The 17,424-nt window shown below is 48.0% G+C and overlaps 1 protein-coding gene across 1 annotated transcript in view; it reads right to left on the minus strand.

Moving 5' to 3' along the window:
• Positions 1 to 2,491: 2,491 nt before the first annotated feature.
• Positions 2,492 to 17,424, minus strand: part of METTL17 (methyltransferase like 17) — a 34,559-nt gene continuing 19,626 nt past the window's right edge. Inside the window, exons 11-14 of the mRNA XM_084806096.1 lie at positions 14,102 to 14,152; positions 12,870 to 12,962; positions 10,697 to 10,881; positions 2,492 to 10,561 (exon numbers count right to left, since the gene is read on the minus strand). Coding sequence (XP_084662222.1) covers positions 10,444 to 10,561; positions 10,697 to 10,881; positions 12,870 to 12,962; positions 14,102 to 14,152 — 447 coding nt within the window. The 3' untranslated portion in view covers positions 2,492 to 10,443. The remainder of the gene's footprint in view (positions 10,562 to 10,696; positions 10,882 to 12,869; positions 12,963 to 14,101; positions 14,153 to 17,424) is intronic.

The raw sequence follows: 17,424 nt of genomic DNA on the forward strand, positions 1-17,424 counted from the left end.
TCTGGTTCCCAGAGCACCAGAACATGGACAATGACTAGACCCCAGGGTACAAACCCGCAGTTGGTTCTGATGACATGTTATATTGTTAGGGGAAGGGTACACAGCCTGGGGCCCTCCAAGTATTTTGGACTACAATTCCCATAAGCTCCAGTCAATAAGGCCAATGGTCAGAGATGGTGGGTGTTGCAGTCCAAAACATCTGAAGGTGGCTTGGTTGTCCATCTCTGGGGTAGGACAACAAACTTTTAAATTTAATCGTATCCTTCATAGCGGAACACTTCAGTGCTAGCTTAAGACTATGGCTCCATTAAAGTCCTTTACACAGACACAAATAGTTTCCTGTAGAGCAGGGGTTTAGCCCCCAGGGGACAGTTTAGCTTCCAAGGGGCGGATTTCTATCCGGCTCACCCCCCAGTCATTTTCCCATCTCCTCTCCCTTCTGAAAGGGCAGGGCATACGGGAGGGGCCTTCTGCAAGCTCCATGGGCCAACATGGCCCATGGGCCAGAGAACCCCCATCCCTGTCATAAAGCTAGTTCTATGCTAATGCAGATGCAACCTACTCCTACACCTTGGTGCCATCTGATGTAGTGATAACTATGTTGCCATTTGCCACTTAGTTGCATGACTCACCCAGCTTCTACAATGGGTGGTCTTCCAGACGTAATACAACTCCCATCATCCTTGCCTATTGGCCATGTGGGCTGGAGCTCATGAGAGTTGTAGTCTAACATCATCTGGAGGGCTACGGGTTCCCCAGCCCTTCCATAAAGCTTTAAATAATAATACTAATAATTTATTAGGAAGGTCACAGAAAGCCACAGGTGTGAAGGTGGCAGGTTACATCTTTCATCACGAAAGATGCCAAAAGCAGCATCCAGCAGGACTTGTGAAAATACTCACCTAACTATATTCCATGTAACTCTAGTCCCACATAATTGCAACTGACATGCTAGTTTAGGGATGGGGAATGTGTGGCCCTTCAGACATTGTTGGGCCTGCAACTCCCATCATCCCCCACTTTTGGCTATACAGGCTTGGGCTGATGGGAGTTGCAGTCCAACAACATCTGGAGGGTATGAGGTTCCTCACCCCAGGGCTAACTAAAATGCAGTTTGCCAGTGAAAGAATGTTGTTGTCAAAGGGAAGAGATGCCTTGATCCCCCCAACCAGGATCAATCATGGAGCATTTATTGGGCATGCAGTCACCATTCACAATCTGAAAAGGGCTTTAAAAAGAGTAGGATCCAAAAAGGCTGAGGTAATCGACTGAATGAGGTGATTCTCCTCTGGGGACCTGCACAGTAAGCGATGTAGTCCAGGGCCAGAGATAGTGAAGATATTGACAACACAGTTCAATAGAGAAAACCTCATTACATCAGGGAGTGCAGCTGACCAGCTTTAAGGTCCCAGTATCACCTGGCCTCCTTTACCATCCAGCCTCAAGACTGGTTTGACAAGCTGGATGGAGCCACACCCAAGGGTGTTTGTTTCCACAACACAAGCTGTGGGTTTTATGGAGAGCGAACAAATCCAGATTGCTACACTGCAGGTTCTTCGTTACTCTGCCACTAAAAGCAAAGCAACCCCAATCCTCCCCCATCCTAATCCAGGGGAAAACGGCAAAAAAACAAAACCTCCCCCCGCCCCACAACCCTTTCCAGCATCAGCTTCCACGCCAAAGCTGTTGACTGTCCCAATCTTTGCTTAAGGTGGCCACATACTCATTAATGAAAAGGAAGGCATTCCCCCCACCCCACAAAAAAAGACAAAAGAGGGCACCAATTTGCATAACGTTTGCATATGCTCATGCACATGTATAATTGCAAATTTAGAAATAACCACTGCTATTTCAAAAGAAATACTGAATATGAGGGAGACTCACCAGATGACCTGTGTTCAATCAGCTGTCTGCCAACTCTTCATGGGCAACTTTGAGACCCCTGCTCTGCCCCCGTGTCGGATCTTTCTCTTTACACTGCACAGCCCTGCCAAGAGAGGACACCTTCAAAGAAAGGCCTGTCCTCTAACAGCTCTTCAAGCAGAGGCCTATCCTCTTTAAAGTAGAACACCTGGCCACCCTGTTTTGACTGGTACGATTACGGTTGTGATCCCAAGCACACTTGCTAGGCACTCAGTCCTATTGGGCACAGTGAGACTTACGTCTGAGTAAACATGCGCAGGATGGTGGTGCAAGGCAGCAAGCACACACGCTGACTTGTGAGCGTTATTAGGGAGAAATTGACTTTCCAGTTCTGCTCCACTTTCTTTCAGTATGGATTGTGGGTTTCACCTCACAAAGCACTAAAGAAAACAAACCCCAGAACTGTTTGTCTCAATGGCAAATTACGTTTCCCCCAAAAACTTCCTTGCGGAACTGCACAAATGATCCAAGAAGTTAAGGATCAAACCCCCAGCTTTCAGCATTTCAAACGGGTATCTTTTGTCCCCAGAAAGCCGTGATTTCTGCCACTGAGAAGCAAGCTCCAGATTATTTGCTTTTGGGATGGTGGTGAATTCACCCTTTCCTTCTTTATTTATTTATTTTATTTATTTATTTCTATACCGCCCAATAGCCAAAGCTCTCTGGGCGGTTCACAAAAACTAAAACCAAACAACACACAATAAAACAATTTAAAATATAAAGAACATTAAAACCACAATATAACAATACAACCACAATAAAACTTAGCAGCAGTACAGGAGTTTAAAATACAGATTTAAAACAGCAAAGATAAAAATTTAGAAAGCTAAAATGCCTGGGAAAATAAAAAGGTCTTCACCTGGCGCCGAAAGGAGTACAATGTAGGCGCCAGGCGAACCTCACTAGGGAGCTCATTCCAGAGCCGGGGTGCCGCAGCAGAAAAAGCCCTCCTCCTAGTAGCCACCCGCCTCACTTCCTTTGGCAGGGGATCACGGAGAAGGGCCGCTGATGATGATCTTAAGGTCCGGGCAGGCACATATGGGAGGAGGCGATCCTTCAGGTAACCTGGCCCCAAGCCGTTAAGGGCTTTGAATGTTAACACCAGCACTTTGAATCGGGCCCGGAAATGGACTGGCAGCCAGTGCAGCTGGAAAAGTACTGGCGTAATATGAGCTCGCAGGCCAGTCCCTGTGAACAATCTTGCTGCCCTATTTTGGACCAGCGGAAGTTTCCGGACCATTTTCAAAGGCAGCCCCACATATAACGCATTGCAGTAATCCAGACGAGAAGTTATCAGAGCATGGATAACTGTAGCTAGGCTATCTCTGTCCAGATAAGGGCGTAGTTGGTATACCAGCCTAAGCTGATAAAAAGTGCTCCATGCCACTGAGTTCACCTGTGCCTCAAGTGACAGTTCTGGATCCAAGAGCACCCCCAAACTATGAACTTGATCCTTTAGGGGGAGTGCAACCCCCTCCAGAACAGGTTGAATATCACCTAGCCGGGCAGACGAACCACCCACTAACAGTACCTCCGTCTTGTCTGGATTGAGTTTCAGTTTATTAGCCCTCATCCAGTCCATTACCGTGCCCAGGCACTGGTTCAGAACAGCCACTGCCTCACCTGGTTTTGATGAGAACGAGAGGTAGAGCTGGGTGTCATCCGCATATTGATGGCACCTCAGCCCACACCTCCGGATAACCTCCCCCAGCGGTTTCATGTAGATGTTAAACAGCATGGGGGATAGAATAGAGCCCTGTGGAACCCCATGGCACAATTGCCATGGCACAGAGCAATAATCCCCCAGCACCACCTTCTGGAATCGGCCATCCAAGTAGGAGCGGAACCACTGTAGTGCAGTGCCTCCAACTCCCAACCCAGACAACCTATCCAGAAGGATACCATGGTTGATGGTATCGAAAGCCGCCGAGAGGTCCAGAAGAATCAACAGGGTCGCACTCCCCGTCCCTCTCCCGGCAGAGGTCATCCCACAGGGCGACCAAGGCAGTTTCTGTTCCAAAACCAGGCCTGGAGCCCGAATGAAATGGATCTAGATAATCCGTTTCATTCAAGAGTGCCTGGAGCTGTCCTACAACCACCCGCTCAAGCACCTTGCCCAGGAAGGGGATGTTGGCCACTGGCCTATAATTAATGGCCTATAAACCACCATTGTTTTCCTACAACAGAGCTGCACGAACTGTAGGCTCCCAAATGAGCTGACACCCAACAACACTGTTAAATTTCCCCCCCTTGTGCTCTCCATGCAGTCCTCCTGAGATCCTAAGAAAACTCATGCTTTCTTCAACACAAGGGAACAGCTACATCAGGATTACTGACAGGTGCATGAACACACGTGTGTGTCTGTGTGTGTGCTTGTGGATCATATGCGCCCTTCAGAACCAAGGTTCCACACCTGTCTTACCATTTGGTGTTTGTTTTAACCCCCCCCCCCAAGCTTCGGATTGCTAACATCCCATTATCACAAAACCATTCGAACCACGGATTCCAACACTGATAGGTCTGCTCCAGTAAACATATTTAGAAAAGCTGATCTTCAAAATCCAGAAGGAATCCATCAAGGTAAATTCTAAAAGCATCCCAATTTATTACATTTACATCCCATCTTTCTTACATTGAGCTCAAGGTGGCATACAAAGGGTTTCCAGTTGTCTTAGCTGGGCACTGACATGTGTGTCATCTAAGTGCGCCTGCAGACACTGCCACAATTCTGGGTGGCATTACAGAGGAGGTCTTCTGGTACATGTCCCATGCACTATAGACCTACCTGGCATTACCCAAGTGAAGACTGAGCATGTGTTTAACCTCCATAGTCTAAAGTATTGCGTGTTTTTTCTCATTTGTTTCCTCAAACACTTCCTCGACACACTATACTCTGCATCAAATCATGGAGATTTTATCTTCCTTGAACAGCATTACCTGGACTCGTTGGCAGAGGAATCCATTGTTCCTATCTTCTAGATTGGGCTTAACTGGTAAGACTGACCCATAGTCCAGGGGGATAGGTATACGAACCAAGCCATATTTCTTTTTTGCATGTGTGTTTTTGAGGGAAAAAAATCTGTACAAAGTTCATTTTGTTTTACACTTTGAACATTTTGATTGAATGTCCCTATTTGAGTAATAAATACTCCCCATTTAGTAAGAGCACACCGAAGTTTGCTATGTGTGCAGCATGCCACAGGTTAATGGCCAACTTAGAACCTCATTCCTTTTTATCCATGTGTATACACCTGGACTGCAAGGAGGTCAAATCAGTCAATCCTAAAGGAAATCAACCCTGAGTGCTCATTGGAAGGACAGATACTGAAGATGAAGCTCAAATATTTTGGCCACCTAATGTGAAGAGAAAACTCTCTGGAAAAGACCCTGATGCTGGGAAAGACTGAAGGCAAAAGGAGAAGGGGACGGCAGAGGATGAGATGGCTAGATAGCATCACTGATGCAATGAATATGGACCTGAGCACGCTCCAGGAGAAAGCGCAAGACAGGAAGGCCGGGCATGCTATGGTCCATGGGGTCACGAAGAGTCGGACACGACTGAACAACAACATACAGAAGTTGTACATCCATGTGAACGAGGACACACAGCAACAGCGGAGGAGTGCAGTCCAGGATACAAATTTGCTTAGTTTGTGACCCTTAGATATATTGTGAACAGGGTACCCCACTACACCTGAGTTTTCTGGGTTGCAAAATAATTATTCACCCACTGCCCCTTCCCTTCTTAAGAATATAGGAAGCTGTCTTGTGTCAACGGAGTCAGATCATTCAGCTCAGTATTGTCTATGCTGGCAGGGCAAATCGTGTGCTCCATCACTGAGCCATAGCACTATTTCCCTAGAGGCAATGCAGAGATCCAGAGGTAATCCGTCAACCTACCATATTAGCATACACAGAACCAGCAGCCCTGATTGTTTTTCCATAGAGCTACATGTCCCAGCCATATTCCATGTATATAGCTTCTAGATCTCTTGCTGCTGCAGCCACCTGCTACCAGGCCAGGAAAATGAAGGTTTAACAGCAGCATCAGCAGATGGGGGCTCGTAGTCCATGCGTTTGGAAATCCCATCGCATTTCCTGATGTTATCAGGAGCACGACAAAAAGCATCTGATTTTTTTCACAATTGGCCTTGCAAAGAGGAAACAAATCAATCTCATCAAACTTCTGGGGGAAAAAAATAGGTCGGTTCAAGCTCAGGGGAGTTTGCGTGTTACTAGTGCAGAACAGATCCTGGGCACAACATTCCGTATTATTGTAAAGCAAGTACTAGACGATATTATGCTCCTCCTCCGGTAAGCTCAGAACAGCTGCCATGATGTTCGCAATGGTCCGACTCCCACCAGCTTAGGATCAGATGCTGCAGAGACCATTCACTCTGCAATGAAAGTCAAGTTTGAGAGCCAGTGTGGTGTAGTGGCGAGAGTGTTGGTCTAGGAGCCGAGAGATCGGGGTTCTAGTTGCCACTCGGCCATGGAAGCTCACTGGGTGGTGTCAGGAGCGCCCTTGCTGCCTTCTGAAATACTCAAGTAGCCAGAATCAACACACAGACAATAGGGCTCTTTTCCAAGGCTATATGTCCATTCAACCTAATGACGCTTACAGATGCTAATTGCATGAGCCTAATGAGGGAAACTTAAGAGAGCTGCCTACTTGGGGTTTCTAGCCTTAGTGAATCAGTTGATCTCCGTTTGGAGGGTAAAGGCAGGAAGCCCCTGAACTTAAGGGCTAGGAGACGAAAGTCCACCCCTTTCCCGTGGGGCATCGAAGCACAGCTGTTGACGTCGCGCCAAGCGGGCTGAGCGTCTCCTCTCGGCACCCTCCATCTCCCGCTTGTCCCTGCGCCAGTGCCTAGCATCCTGAAGCTCCAGTTGTCCCTCCCCCTGCCTGCCAGGGTCATCACCTCTCTCTGGAATGTGATCAGGGAGGGGCTCTCCCTCCAGCAGCACCTCTGAACAGCGCGCGGGTTCCTCTCCCACAGTTTCTATCTCAGAACCAGAACTGCTTTGGGGCTCTATGGGCTCTGATCCAACCCTGCCATCGGCCCTGTCACAGACACTTATCCCAACCTACCTCACAGGGTTGTTGTTGTGAGGATAAACAGGAGGAGGACCACGTAAGCCGCCTTGGGTTCCTTGCAAGAGGGAAAAAAGGTGTGATATAAATGCAATAAACAAATAAGTTCCATTGACTTCAGCAGGCCTGGAAAAGGTCTCCCAGTATTGGCAGTCCAACCCTTGTAATGGAAACTCCACTTGGTGTCTGCATCACAACCTTCTCCCCATCAAGCAGAAGAACCTGGATCTTATTTGGATTTGGAAGCAGAACCTCAATGTTCCCCTGCTGGCACACAAGTACAGCTGCTGGAAAGAGCACCCCAGGCAGGATTCTTCCAGCTCAGGGATGGGGAACTTTTTTTTCAGAATGAGGGCCAAATTCCATTTCAGAGCTAGGGCTGGATTCCAGTGGTGGGCAGGGTCTGAAACATCAGCATATCTCAGCTTGACGTTCTTGCCGTCAGTATCCAAGCCAGGGGTGGGCAACTTGTGGCTCTTCGGATGTTTGGGCCTACAACTCTGATCTTCCCTCATCACTTGCCACGCTAGCCAAGGCTGATGGAAGCTATAGGCCAAACCTCTGCAGGAGCACAAGCTGCCCAACTCTGAACTAAGTCTTGGGAGAGGCATGCCCACCTTTGAGAATGGTGTGTGTGTGTGACTGCACAAGACAGGAGACCACAGAACAAGTGGTGGTCGGGGGGAAGGGGGCAGGGACATCCAGGGAACTCTGGAGGGCTGGACTGAGAGCCTGGGAGGCCCAAGAATCAAACCAAGGCAGTGGTGAACAGAGACCCTTTGTGGCTCCGTCAGGCTTTGCTTCAGGGCAAGTTTTGGAAGGTACTGCAAGCAGCTGAGATGCCGAAAATGTCTTGAGCAAGAGGGTTAGGCTGCAATCCTATGCACCCTATATCAGCACCTGCTGAAATCCATGGGGCTTCTCTCTCTCTCATTCCAAAACCTCAGGCCAATTCCTGAAGCAATTCAGGGCCTGGCAGGGGCTTTGCTAGAACAGAAGAAGTTCATCCACTCCATCTTCCAGTACCAAAAACCTGAGGCTGGACAAGCGGCAGCAAAACATTACCAACTCTGCTTGAAATGTGCTTGAATTGCCTAGATGGGCATTTGTTGGGGGGGGCGCTATGGACAGCTGACCCCAATGAGCACCCAGCCTTCCTTTGTAGGCCTCAACATCCCACCCCAAACCCACTCACTCCAATACTCCTCCCAAAATTATTTGCACATGCTAGGAATCATGGAACCTCACAAGTTTCCTTCCTCCTTTTATCAACTCTCAACTCTCCATTCCAACTCCAAACCTAGGAACTGAATCCGAGCTCCTGGAAGCCCTATTTCTGACTTGCACAACTTCTTTTCCAGGACTGGGATTGAATTATACACGCGAACACACCCTTTTGGCCTGGACAAAGATTTCCTATCACCTCCTGGTTTCAGGCTCCACACACTCATCCAGTTTAGAATTCAACTCCACCCATACACTTACATCAAAAGCAAAAGTGGGAGAGCATCTCTGCCCTTTTCCCATTCTTGATCCAATCTGGTTGCCAAGTACAGAAGAGGAGCAATTCACCTGCTTGAAGTGATCTCCCATGATTCAGATGCGGTCCTTTCCAGCCCCTTAAGTCTTCTGGTGTGCATGTCCGTGAATTTAACTACGCTGGAAGATATACCCAACCCCTTCAAACAGGGACCAAAGTTCAGAGCTAGAAGCTCTATGCCTGTGTTAGGCAACCTGGCACTCTCCAGATGTGTTAGACCTCAACTCCCACAAACCCTTACCAGTGGCCATGCTGGAGGGGGCTGATGGAATTGTCCAAAACACCTGGAGGGCAGCAGGCTGCCTACTCCTGGGCATATGCTATGATATCTGTTGCTGGCTTTTACCGTTTTGCTCTGCAGGTGAGGGATGATCGAGAGTTTGACTGCTCCCCAATGTGACAGTCTCTCAACAAATAATGAACAATGGTGAAGGTTCTGGGCTAAATCTTTCCCCCGAGATGCTAGTTTTCAATATGTGGGATTGTTTTATTTTTGAGTGGGGGGTGGGGACACACAGAGGGAGATTTAAATGCGCAGCCTCCTACCTGCAGCATGAGATGATACAGCCCAGAAACAGATGCACCATGGGCCTTCTGTTCTGTTTGTGCTCTCAGCACATCCTGACAGGGAATACAGCAGGGGTGTTGAACCTTTCAGCCCGAGAGCCAAATTCTATTTCTCAGAAGCTCTCAGGGGCCGAATTCCAGTGGTTGGTGGGGCTGAGGCAAAAGGGGAGGGGCCAAAACACCAGCCTACTGTAGCTTAGAGCTTTTACTGCCAGTAACTGAGCCTTAGAAGAGGCATCTCAACATTTTAGAATGGGGAAAATACTGTACAAAGGCCGGGAAATGACCAAACGATTGGTGGTCAGGAAAAGGAGGTGGTGCCATCTGAGCCGCCAGAGTTCCCCAGATGGGAACCCCAGGCAGACTAGATTTGCCCCCTGGGCCTGAGGCTCTACATACCTAGATTACAGGCTGTCTCTAGGGTTGTCCGTTGCTGGGAAATCATTTGTTTTTGGCTTGGTGGATCCTCATGGCACCCCCAACTTCGCGTGCATTTGCGAACCAAGCAGCAGGTCAGCTCCCAAAACTCGGAAATATTGCCACTTTTTAAAAAAACCACGAGCTGCAATGTGCGCAAAATGGCAGGCATATTGATGGAAATCACAATTTGCACAAAATCACTGCATAAATTGTGCAATTTGCACAAAATTGCAGGCACAAATGGTCTCAGACCATTTGCACCTGCAATTCTGCACAAATCGTGCTATTTACGGCTGCAATTTTGCGGAAATTGTGATTTCTGTAAATATTTATACCTAAGATTCTGTGCAAATTAAAAAGCGGAAAACCGAAAGCTGCCCCGACTTATCACATGACGTGTCAGGCCAGCTCAGGGAAGTGCAAGCCAGAATCGGGGGGGGGGGAGCTCTGCCCCCCCAAACCGATTCCTCCAACATGCCTAGCTGTCCGTGTCCATGGTTAACAAGCTATGAAACTCAGCCTTCCCCAAACAGATGTCATACAGATATGTTGGGCTACAACACAGCATAGCTGGCTGGGGGACTCTGGGATGCCACATGAATAAATATCCAGCCACTACACCTGGCCATGTCAGACCAAGGGGAAACGGCACTCAATTCATCACAGTGCATCTGGAAGGAGCAGAGAGGCTGATCCAAAATGTTTAACAGGATCCATGCAAACTGGCTCGCATCATACTGATGTTCGAACGTCACATTGGTATTCTCTCATCGAGAGGTCTGGAACACTGGCCTACAGCTCCAGCTTGTTGATTCCAAAGCGCTGGGCAGCATCCATGCTCCAGTTTGGCACAGGATATCTATCCAGGAGGCTGCCAAACACACTGGAAGGAGCTCCATCAAAGCTGGTCCTTGTCCACATGGGCTCTCTCTGCTTCCAAGGCCAGGTCGGTAGTTGGGTTCAAAACAGGGAGGCGGTCTCCACAGTGGCTGTTCCGGGCACAGCGGTAAAGATCCCTGCAGGGGGCAAGGACAGGTGAAGGTCCCTGCATGCCATTCACAGACTGAGCCATCATTCCTGACACGCCACCCAGAGAACCAGAGACTTGAACCCATGCCCCTCCTCCACCGGGGAGAGCAGAAGTCCAGTACCTGCAATGTTTTTGAGGAGTAACCACTGCGTGCTGGAGGCTGCCGTCAGCACAGCACAGGTGGACATGGACGTGGCGAGGTCGGCAAAGGACTGGCTGGGTAATCCGAGGCCAGGGCTCCTCCGACTCCCCTGGTCCTCGGCGCAGGATCAGGAAGGAAAATCTCTCCTCCTTCTGTGCTGGATTCTGGGGGAACACACAAGAGGGAAAACTATATACAACTGCAAAGTCATGTTTAGCATGGAAGTCCCCAAAGCGACCAACTAAAGAGAAGTGGATTGAAAGACTATGAGTATGTATAAACTTACTCAGCAAATGCAATGAGCAAGGGATCCCAACTCGAAGAATGATACTACGGCACCACCGTTTCCACTTATTTGCTAAGTTGAAGGTCTTCAAATGTTGCTAAAAATCCAACCAAGTACAGTTGCCTATGTTTTTTCTGATTAATACACACAACATGACATACACTTGCACACACTCCATTTATATGTTTCATAACTTGTATTTTTTACTTTCATTAGGTACTGAGCTCTTACTTAGGCTGTTTTACTGTAGATGTTCCATAAGCATATCAGTTATAGGCTAAGATTTATAATCAGTGAATTCGTAGTGAATTCCTTTGCTTCTTAAGTGATTTTGATTAATTAATATGTACACTCTTCTTTTTGTTGCCTTTATTTTATTAACTTTATTTTGAAATAAATTTTCATGATAAAATAAAAAAAGAGGAAAAAAGAGATCTTAGGTCTCCCTCCCTCCCCATCATGCGCATTCTCTCAGCGACTGCAAGCTTGGAAGGTAGGGCAATATATTTGCTATGCTGCAAGACCAGGAAGCGGAGGCGGGGAGGCTGGCTTGCCTCAGCCCAGCCAGAGACATCACAGCTCACACGCTTCACCACTATGCTGTGCCCGATCTCCTCCCAAGCCTCAGCTAAAGAGCGAGCCTGACCAGTCAGTGGGAAACCGGTGCCTTTTTGCAAGTTGGCCTACTTTAATCATGCAAATTAACCTTTGGTATTTGAACAGCAGAACTTCCTATGCAGTTCAGCATGGGAGCATTTTCTTGCTCTGAACCTCCAGGATGATGGAGGTGAAGCTAGAAAGATGGGTTATTGATCTCCCCCCGACAGTCTTCATCCTGTCCACTATACTGCCCAGACACTCTGGACCCTGAGAGCAACTAGCGTGTGGATAAGAACTAGTCCAGCAAGGAAAGCTGGCTGACCTGTCAAGTTGACATACGGATCCCCCATAACCACATTCTCTTCTGGTGTGCCCAGATTGGAAACAAGAACTCGGGAGAAGAGAAGGATCTCCTGCTACCACCCAGTTTCCCCTTATAATCAGAGACTCCCCATAATCTACCTCCAGTACCAGAGGCAGTGAGCCTATGTACACCAGTTGCTGGGGAACATGGGTGGGAGGGCACTGTTGCGCTCATGCCCTGCTTGTGGGATTCCAATGGTCAGCTGTTTGGCCACTGTGTGAACAGAATGCTGGACTAGATGGTCCCTTGGTCTAATCCAGCAGGGCTCTTCTTACGTTCTTATCCTTTTCAGCGTCCAAGCCACCTCTCAACAAAGAAAAGGTCCCTTATGCTGCCGGAGTATTTGTCCATCTAGGTCAGTGCTGCCCAGGGCTCTCCAGCAAGGGTCTTCTGCCTGCCCCCCAATAACTGTTACTTGCTCTTCTTAAGATATGCCAAGGATTCAACCTGGGTTCTCCAGCACACAAACTATGTGCTGTACAACTACATCTCCCAGCCCATATTATAATAGGGAAAGTTCTAAATAAACTCCAAGGGTTGGGTCCAGACTAAGTCATACTTCCGTCTGACCCCCTGAAAACCAGCGGGACTTAAGTCGGTCATGACTAACTGTAGATCCCGAGTATGACTAAATCTGGGTGCAGCCCCAAGTATTTATTACACCAGTGTTGCAAGGGCTTCCTACGCATTTTTCTCAGCAACGCTTGGAAGGGAGGGCAATGTAGCTGCTGCACTGCAAGTGGGCACAGAAGCCAAGGCAGGGCGGCTGGCTCGCCTCACAGCTTGTGTGCTTAACTGCCACATGGGCCAAGCTCCCCACTGTAAAACTCATGCGCCACAAAGGCTTGGTCAGCCTAGCATGTCATACATCCACTCTTTTCAAGGCCGGGCAGGACACTCACCCAACTGAAAGGCAGGGGGCAATACGTCTGGATGAAGTTACATGGCAGGGGACGGTCAGGTGACAAGCGAGGGCAGGGCAAATGGTGCGGACACTGAGCATGTGAGAGAAAGGGAAGACGGTTAGTGTAAAATTGTAGCAAGCCTCTCTGGGTTCTTGGATGTTGAGAGAGACAGAGAGGATGTACAAACCCAAGCCTCATCATCTGCACCTCCCAACAAGAGAAATGTCTTGGCATCACTTCTGTTCCCACATCGCTCTGAGCTGCAGCATGACTTAGCCCTGGCTCAGGCGCAGCCATTCTGCCTGGATACACCAAGTGCTGAGCCAGCGCACTCCCTCCTCCCCTTCCTTCCCACATCTTTAATTAAATGCTTCCAGGGTCTCTTAAACTCCCGTTACAGCCAAACTGGGAAACCGTGGTTTAGAGAGCAATCCTAAAGAGCCAAGCAGAGCAAGAGGAGTGACCAAGGCAATTGTGCCTCCCATTCCTCCACAAACCGCCCACTCTGAGCCCATCTAGCTTACTTACCAGCGGTGGGCAGGGACGCACAATGGAGAGGCTACCTGATCCTGCAGATCCCGGCCTCTCCTTTCCTCCACCCCACTTTCCAACCGCTAAGAGATTGTCTGAGGTTGCCGTTGCGGTTCTTTCCACAGCGGCTGCGAGGGTTAGAGGGAGGGCTCAGTTTCCAGAGTCCCCCTCCCAAGGTCACAGGACTGTCTATGGCCTGCAGAGTGGAATCCGAGAAATCCCATGGTCCCTGGGACGCTCTCTGAGGGACTGTAGGAATGCTCTGCCCTACTCCAACCACAAACCAGGATTGCAAGCCATGGTTTTATCCTGATTTGCAAGCCAGGATTTGTTTCAGAAGTAACAGGGAACCGCTGTTTCAAGAAACCTCAAACATATCTAATTAAGGCATGGGTGCAAAAGAAGGTGGGTGAGTAGAGGCAGAACGCTTGTTTTTGATCCGATAAACCACAGACAGGCAATTTGTGTCCATCCAGATGTTTGGGCCTACAACTCTGATCATCCCTCACCACTGGCTATGCCAGTTAGGGGTAAATGGGAGTTGTAGGCCAAGACATCTGGCAGGCCATAAGTTGCCCACCCTTGCAATAAAGCCATAGTTTACCAGGCCAAGATAGTTAGCACCATAGCCCCTCTCTCACATCTCCTCTCCAGGATGACCTTGCTGCATCTCTTTCACAACACTTTTCAACACTTACTGGAGCAAAAACGTGAGGTTCTCGGGGGTCATGAATTACTTTATCCATGCCCTACATAACAGGAGTGAAAAAAATACAGGTCGTTAGATCAGCCCACCACACCTTTCCTATAATCTTTCCTATAATCTCCTCTGGGCTGGGAAGTCACCTTTGAGCTAAATATCGTGACCCATATAAGGACCGGGGGTTGAGCGGGTGGAGCCAGCAAGAGCATTTATCCACCAGCTTGTTTAAAAGTTCAGGAAAATTAACAGGTCTGTGGCAGAGAAAGCCACCCCCCAAAATACCACATCATACACCTACTAAGATGGAGACAACCCTAATTGCTCACCACAATTAGGGTGGGTGGGAAGAAACCTCTCCCTTCTTAATTAAATCCCATTTCACAAACTTGTGTAAATATAAGTGGCAGTTTGGAGCACTTAAAGTAATGACCAGAAACAGAGTTTGGGGTTCAATGTCTCCAACAGGGAAATGTTTAAGAAGCTTAACTCAACGTCATCATCTTTATTCCGGTCACTGACCAGACTTTGAGCATACAAAAATACAAAGAGTGTACAAACACATTTGGGAAATATACAGAAAAATTAGTTCTGAAGAGATCTTATTCTTATAGCATTCTAAAAGAATTTAGCAAAAGCCTCGATTGTACCCCATCCTCTGTTGTCTTAAAACAGTAAAGAAGCAAATTTATATCTGATCTAGTATCAGACAGTAATTTCTCTCTAATCTCTATATAAAAGGAGCAGCAAAGTAAGACATGGATAACCGATTCGATTTCGTTCCTCCCACATGGGCATAAGCAATCTAAAAGACTAGTTTTCTGAAACCTCCCTTGTAACAGAGCAGAGGGTAAGACATTAAATCTTGCCAAAGTAAGTGCATGCTGATATTTGGGAATGTTAAAGATTGAGAAATATTTTGCTGAAGAAGCTTAAGTGTAATTGAGGGAGCAGGCAAGCAAGTGTATTCCAGCCCCAGCCACCCCCAAATAATCTCGTCATGTCCACACTTCCGAAGAAATTTTGCAAATGGCATACAGCTCTCCTCAGCTTAAGAGAAGAAGGCTGATGGGATGTCTGGTGCGTTCTCCGGGCTGCACACCCCCAAAGGATCAGGTGCACAGTTTAGGGGTGCTCTGAGATCCATCTTTGTCACACTTGAGGCAGTGATGGCTTCAATGGCCGAGAGAGCCTTTTATCAGCTTAGGCTGACATACCAGCTACGAAAATAGCCTGGTGATCGTTACCTACACTTTTGACATCCCAGTTGGATTACCGCAATGCGCTGTATTTGCAGACAGCTCGGAAGCTTCAGTTAGTTCAACTCAGAGCTGTTAGGCTACTAACCGGGCCTGGTCTATATGATCATAGAATCAAAGAATAGTAGGGTTGGAAGGGGCCTACAAGGCCATAGAGTCCAAACCCTTGCTCCATGCAGGAATCCAAGTCAGAGCATCCCCGACAGATGGCTGTCCAGCCTCGTCCCGAATGCCTCCAGTGTGGGAGAGCCCACTACCTCCCTAAGGAATTGGGTCCACTGTCGTATTGCTGTAACAGTCAGGATGTTTTTCCTGATGTTCAGCCGGAATCTGGCTTCCTGTAACTTGAGCCCATTATTCCATGTCCTGCACTCTGGGGTGATCGAGAAGATCCTGGCCTTCCTCACTGTAACAGTCTTTCAAGTACTTGAAGAGAGCTATCCTATCTCCCCTCAGTCGTCTTTTCTCAAGGCTAAAAATGCCCAGTTCTTTCAGTTTCTCTTCATAGGACTTTGTTTCCAGCCCCCTGATCATCTTGGTTGCCCTCCTCTGAACCCTCCTCAGTTTGTCTGCATCCTTCTTAAAGTGTGGTGCCCAGAACTGGACACAGTACTTCAGATGAGGCCTAACCCATGCTGAGTAGAGGGGGACTAGTACTTCCCGGCATTTGGAAGCTATGCTTCTAGTAATGCAGCCCAAAATAGCATTTGCCTTTTTTGCAGCCACATCACACTGTTGGCTCACATTCAGCTTGTGATTGACAACAATGCCAAGATCCTTCTTGCTTGTAGTGTTGCTGAGCCACGTATCCCCCATCTTGTAACTGTGCATTTGGTTTCTTTTTCCTAGGTGCAGAACTTGGCATTTATCCCTATTAAATTTAATTCTGTTGTTTTCTGCCAAGCACTCCAGTCTGTCAAGGTAACTTTGAATTTTGTTTCTGTCTTCCAAAGTATTAGCTATCCCTCCCAGTTCATGTGATGCCAGTGCTTTGTCAGCTGCGCCGGCTTCTGGGCCCAACTGAAATTGAGGCTGTTGAACTCTAAAGCTTGGGGGCAGAATATCTAAATCAGGGAGGGGGAAACTCAGCCCACAGGCCAAATATGGCCCACAAGAGAGGCTCGCCTGGTGCCTACATTGTGCTCTTTCCGGCGCCGGGTGAAGACCTTTTTATTTTCCCAGGCATTTTAGCCTTTTAGCGCTGTTGTTTTAAAACTGTTATTGTACTTTAATCTCTGCACTGCTGCTAGGCTTTATTCTAGGTTGTACTTCTATATTGTAGTTTTAAACATTTCCATTTTATATTGTTTTTTATCATGTCTTTTGTGGTTTTAATTGTTGTGAACTGTCCAGAGAGAAATGTAATAAACAAATATAGAAACGTAATAAATAAATAAGTAAATATGGAGTCTCTATCCAGCCTGCCAGCTTCTCCCCCAGTTCCTGTCCTCTCCCCACACAAGACAGAAATTTCCTACCTCTAATTTCTGCCGAGATCGGATATTTTCTCCTCTTCCCTGCTCCTGGCATGCTACATTTAAGCTGCCACTGGAAGGTTTTTAAAAGCCCAATTGGTGTGTGGGTGGGGGTCATTTTCGAGGGGGCCACTGTTCATTCTCCCCTACACCACCCCAAAAAAGCCATCAAAAATTGTCCCTCCTCTACTGCAATCAGGTTTTTAAAAAGCCCCTCTTAGGTGCCAATGGAGGGATTGAAAAAGCCAAATTGTGGAGGTTTTCATGAGTGGAGAGCACATGTTGTTTGAGAGCGCATGCAAGTGAGTTAGTGATGGAGACCGAGTATGTGAGCCTAAGTATGTGAACGGGGTCTCGGTAATTACATCCGGAGCCGCACGCTAGTGGGGGGGGAGCCGCACGCTAGTGGGGGGGGAGCCGCACGCTAGCGGGGGGGGGAGCCATTTTGGGATATGCTGGCACATGGCCTGACATGACTGCCAACAGCCAATGTGGACCTTGGACCAGAAAAGGTTTCCCACCCCCGATATAAAGGTATGTCTCCTCCCATACGTACCTACAAAGACACTTCTGTCATCTTCAGAGAC

This window comes from Heloderma suspectum, chromosome 6, assembly GCF_057233095.1.
Source record: "Heloderma suspectum isolate Gila_16-S chromosome 6, 16-S_ref, whole genome shotgun sequence".
Classification (NCBI taxonomy): domain Eukaryota; kingdom Metazoa; phylum Chordata; class Lepidosauria; order Squamata; family Helodermatidae; genus Heloderma; species Heloderma suspectum.